At 41.3% G+C, this 5,061-nt stretch overlaps 1 protein-coding gene across 1 annotated transcript in view; it reads left to right on the top strand.

Annotated features, from left to right (window-relative positions):
* The first annotated feature begins 2,590 nt into the window (after positions 1-2,590).
* The window catches only part of LOC123514906 (lipase lipl-5-like), an 11,527-nt gene continuing 9,056 nt past the window's right edge, over positions 2,591-5,061 (top strand). The window contains exons 1-5 of the mRNA XM_045273163.1: positions 2,591-2,762; positions 2,916-2,929; positions 3,012-3,179; positions 3,802-3,974; positions 4,862-5,015. Of these exons, the coding sequence (XP_045129098.1) occupies positions 2,591-2,762; positions 2,916-2,929; positions 3,012-3,179; positions 3,802-3,974; positions 4,862-5,015 (681 nt within the window). The remainder of the gene's footprint in view (positions 2,763-2,915; positions 2,930-3,011; positions 3,180-3,801; positions 3,975-4,861; positions 5,016-5,061) is intronic.

The raw sequence follows: 5,061 nt of genomic DNA, 5'->3' as shown, positions 1-5,061 counted from the left end.
TCGAGTGTGAGTCGAGCGTGCTAACCACTATACTACGCGGTGTGTGTGTGTGTGTGTGTGTGTGTGTGTGTGTGTGTGTGTGTGTAGTTGTCAATTTGATAATGGAATTGATATTTCTGAGTTATACTTTCTTATAGGCAAACAGACAAAGTGGTGTCTCCATGAACGTTTTCCAGTCACAGTGACGTTCTCAAGGATTTTATTTTATTTCAGCCCTTGTGCCTTTAGGGAAGGTAATAATGAGAGATAAACGAAAGAAGTATTGTTTCTTCTTATGTCACACTAAAAATAATTTAGAACTGGAGAGAGACAAATTAATGTTTCCATGGAACACCCAAGCAAGGTTAAACGTTTCAATAAGATGCTAGATAACTAAATTTCAAGTCGTAACACCCAAGATAAAATTACAGTATAATTAAGTACTCAAGGGTATGAAGGTCACATCTATAGCATCAGTGAAGCGATACATTGTCTTTCCCCTGACACCCGAAAAGTGTCCCCAAACTAAGAAACTCGACTAGCAGGCGCCGCTCTGCGCGGGACGTGATGGAACTGTACGTGAGTCATGTGTGACTCCTTAGAAAATGTGTCAATGTTACTTCAACGCAGCACCCTCGCAACTATATATTAGGTCAAGGCCAGGAAGCTTTGGCCATGCATGATCTTCCCCACCTTAGTGCTGGCCATTACCATCTCACCTCGCTATCAATCAGCCTGCACGGCGAGAGGGATCAGCGGAGAGGGGTCTTTTAGAGCAGCGGTTCTCAAACTTTTCTTGAGCATGGAGGTACAGTACAGTCCTCGCGTACCACCTGGATCCACTCAAAAACGTCAATTTATCTACAAGTAGAATAAATTAACAACAAGGAACACAACTCAGTTTAGTGCGAGGGACGCGTCCGTTTCTTCTCCACCAGCTGATCGATGCCAGATTATCTTGTGTAAGGCAACAATGATTTTCTGAGAAATTAATGAATTCATTCATTCAATTTAACTAAAAATCGCATATGATCCCGAAAGTGCTCATGTACTCGTACCACCTGGAAGGCCTTCGTGTACCACTAGTCACTAGTGGTACAGGTTGGAAACCACTGATTTAGAGGGTAGAGAGCAGAGATAGATAGATAGATAGATAGACAGATAGATAGATAGATAGATAGATAGATAGAGAGAGAGAGAGAGAGAGAGAGAGAGAGAGAGAGAGAGAGAGAGAGAGAGAGAGAGAGAGAGAGAGAGAGAGAGAGAGAGAGAGAGCACAACTCTTACCTAACACTATCATATCCACACTTTGCAGTGAAATTTCCAAGACCTTAACCAGCACATGGTATATCCCACCCTGGCCTCCCTCCACACACCCTGGCCTGGCAATACATAACACCTGAGACGCCATAAATACAGGGACAGCGCGCCGTTCCCCACTCTTAACAACACCTGCACTGGTGAGTGTGTCAGTGTCAGAAGAGTCGCTGCTGGTCAGCATCGTAGCTCAAATGTAGAACTATTTTGGAAAGAATGCAAATGCAGTAGTTTGATTGAATTCTTTTAGGTACAAAAAGTGTAGCATGCTTTATTTTCTAATGGCATTTTCATTCCTGAAATACTGTTGTGGAGAAGCGATATGAAAAAATACATCATTTGTTAATGAAGCGGAGTCCTTCACTCAACTCCATCGAGAATCTTCGTGGCAATGACTTCCACAAAACTATGACCAGTTCATGAAGACTTGCAAAAATAACAACACAATAATTTGCTTCACTTATCGTTACCTTAACTCAAACAACAAAATGAATTGAGATCTTGTAAACAAAGGAAGAAGAAAGAAAATAATAAAAGTAATAATAATAACAATAACAATAATAATAATAATAATAATAATAATAATAATAATAATAATAATAATAATAATAATAATAATAATAATAATAATAATAATATATAATAATAATAATAATAATAATAATAATAATAATAATAATAATGATAATAATGAAAATAATAATAATAAAAAGAAGAAGCTAGACGCACCATTTGGAGCATTAAATATCAATGCAACAGAGAGGTGACACCAAGTGTGGCACGTACAACATACATACTTACATACATACTTATGAGAACTATGACTACGATTTAGGGGAGAGCAGATGGGAAGGGGACTGTTGCGGACGAGACAGTGCTTTGGCCGACGGAACTATGCCACTTTACACCACTGGTCTCACCTCGCTATAGAGTTGTCTGGTAATCGAATGAAAAAAAAAAAAAACTAGATCGCAGCTTAATATGCACTCCACCTTGAAATAAAGGGGCCGCCGTGGTACAGTGGAACCATGCGTGCTTTGGGATCCGAGTGGTCTCCAAGCGCACGGGTTCGAATCCTGTCCACGGTCCGAGTGTAGGTTGGGCTTCCTCACTCGGGGCAACGGTTTCCTAGCGGGTGGGCTTTGAGATAGGGGGTACCCAAAAAGTATCCCCTTTAGCCCATAAATTCCCGTGAAAAGCCCACATGGTATAAAAAAAAAAAAAATAAAATAACTGTGCTACAAAAAGATGTTTGAAATTGTACTGGTAGTCTCACTTCCTTGATGCAGGCACGATGAACGCAGTGGTTGATGCCGTGGTGGTGATGGTGGCGGTGGTGGTGATGGCTGGTGCGTCTGCGTCCTCATCCCCGCGGCTGGGACACCACCAACACCTCCTTCGGAACACGGACATTCAACCTCACCACGGTCAGTGCACAGCCCCTGCCCTTCCCCATCTTAACATAGGTAAATAAGTACATAAAAATCAACTCATAAAGACTTAATCACCACTGTGAGGCACTCAAAAGATAAAACAAACAAACAAACTAATATATACTAACTAATAGGAACTATTACATGTGGCCTTGTTGCAGCTTCTTTGTGTTTCCATGCTCTCAGTGGCGCTTCATGAGGTTGTATACACATCATGAGTATACTTTCTAACCTCACTTTATATGCCATCCCCACCCTGCCCCTTTTCCTTCCCGTTTGCAGCCTGAAATAGTCCAGGAGATGGGGTACCCGGCAGAGGTGCACCACGTGACCTCCAGCGACGGCTACCTGCTGGAGCTGCACCACATCCCTCATGGCGCTGCGGGGCCCTCGGAGAACCGTCCGCCCGTCCTGCTGCAGCACGGCATACTGGGATCCTCCGCTGACTGGGTCTTGAATACCGTCGATCAGGCGTTCGGTGGGTGGTGCGGAAGAACGAATGGAGTGCACAGTACAGCAGGGATACAGGAGGGGGAGGATTACAGGCTGCAGTTTTAAAAGTGACAAAAAGAAATAAAACTGGAAGATAGGAAAATCAGCAATATTATGGTCACACACACACACACACACACACACACACACACACACACACACACACACACACACACACACACATACACACACACACACACGATAAAGGGTAATATTCTGAAAAACTTCACGCAATACGTCCATTATACAACAGAAAGGCTCTATAGCTGAAGTTACACGTGTTTTAAGCGTACTTTCTTTCTTTTTTTCTTACTTTTTTTTTACAGTTGTAGGGACATATCAAAATTTTTTTTATATTATGAAAAGGAGATTAATCTTGAAGATTAGATTTAATTATCTGTTTTCTTTAAAAATAGTCGTAGTGAGAGCAATGCGTGTCTGAATACGGGACATGATTGTATGTAGTATGTATTATTTAGGAAACTCCTAATTTTCTTTCATCTTCCCGTGTGTTACAAAACGATCCACGCCTGTATCAAACCATTTCCTCTCATGTCTATCATCCTTGACGCTTTAGTAGCCTTGGGTGATCGTGACCCGCGGCCTACAGATGAACACACATAGAATTTCCCTTCTGTCCTTTCACCCGCGTAGCCTTCCTGCTTGCGGATGCAGGTTACGACGTATGGCTCAGCAACACTCGGGGAAACACCAGGATCTTTCCCCCGACCAGCAAGCTTTCTGGAGCTTCAGGTATGCCGGGGAAAAGGGGAAGGGACGTGAATGAAGGGAATTATTACATTGATTCAAGATCTTGTTCAATTGTTCTTTTCCGTTTTTTTCTTTTCTTTCTTCTCTGTATTCGTTTATTACTTTCTTTTCTGATTTTTATGTCTTGTTAGTAGTAGTAGTAGTAGTAGTAGTAGTAGTAGTAGTAGTAGTAGTAGAAGTATTATTATTATTATTAGTAGTAGTAGTAGTAGTAGTAGTAGTAGTAGTAGTAGCAGCAGTAGTAATAGTAGCTAAATATGAATAAAATATTTACCTTCGTATTGAAAAAGTTTGAATACTCTCAGCGTTTTCAGTACTCACATTTGCATTCGTAATTGCATCACCATTTTTTTGTGTCGAATAAGTTAATGCCTTTTCAAAAGTAATATATGAAAAAAGTTATCTACCCAAGCACCGTTCAAAAAGAAAAAAGAGAGAAACATTCGTTCCATCTCTGGTTGTAGTTACTCGTACCAAGACGAAAGGTATGTTCGGTGGAGTCAGCCAAACCAAAACTCGTGTTAAGATTAAAAGACTTACAGCTTTGCTTAAAGATAAAACAACTCGCACCTCCCTTGACTCCTTCCGGGAGCAAGAAACACAGCAAAATAGGATCGTCAGAAGAGTCCTTATTTACAGCCCGTATTGTGACACACTATGCTTCCTCACTACGACTGTTTTCAAGGGTGATAGAGATTATTAGCCGAGTTTTCTAGGGTGTTTCTCCTGTTAATAAACTAGAAATCATGTTAATCAATCATAAGAACCATAAAAATCCGCGTAAGTTGAAGTAGAGACTTTTTGATATGTAGAGTAAAGGTGCGTTGTGGAAGTATCTCAGAATACTCGTATGTTCCGATCTTCCCCAGCTGGGACGAAATGGCTTACTATGACCTGCCCGCCAACATCGACTACATCCTGGAGGTGACGGGCGCCACTAACCTATACTATGTGGGCTACAGCATGGGCACTACCATCTTCTTTGCCATGATGAGCGAAAGGCCTGCAGAGTACAATGAGAAAGTAAGGCTCTGATATTGTTTTGGTTCAAGTTCTTAAACGTTTCAGA

This window comes from Portunus trituberculatus, chromosome 38, assembly GCF_017591435.1.
Source record: "Portunus trituberculatus isolate SZX2019 chromosome 38, ASM1759143v1, whole genome shotgun sequence".
Taxonomy (NCBI): Eukaryota; Metazoa; Arthropoda; class Malacostraca; order Decapoda; family Portunidae; genus Portunus; species Portunus trituberculatus.
The sequence above is the reverse complement of the archived record's forward strand: the minus strand, read 5'-3'. Positions and strand labels throughout refer to the sequence as shown.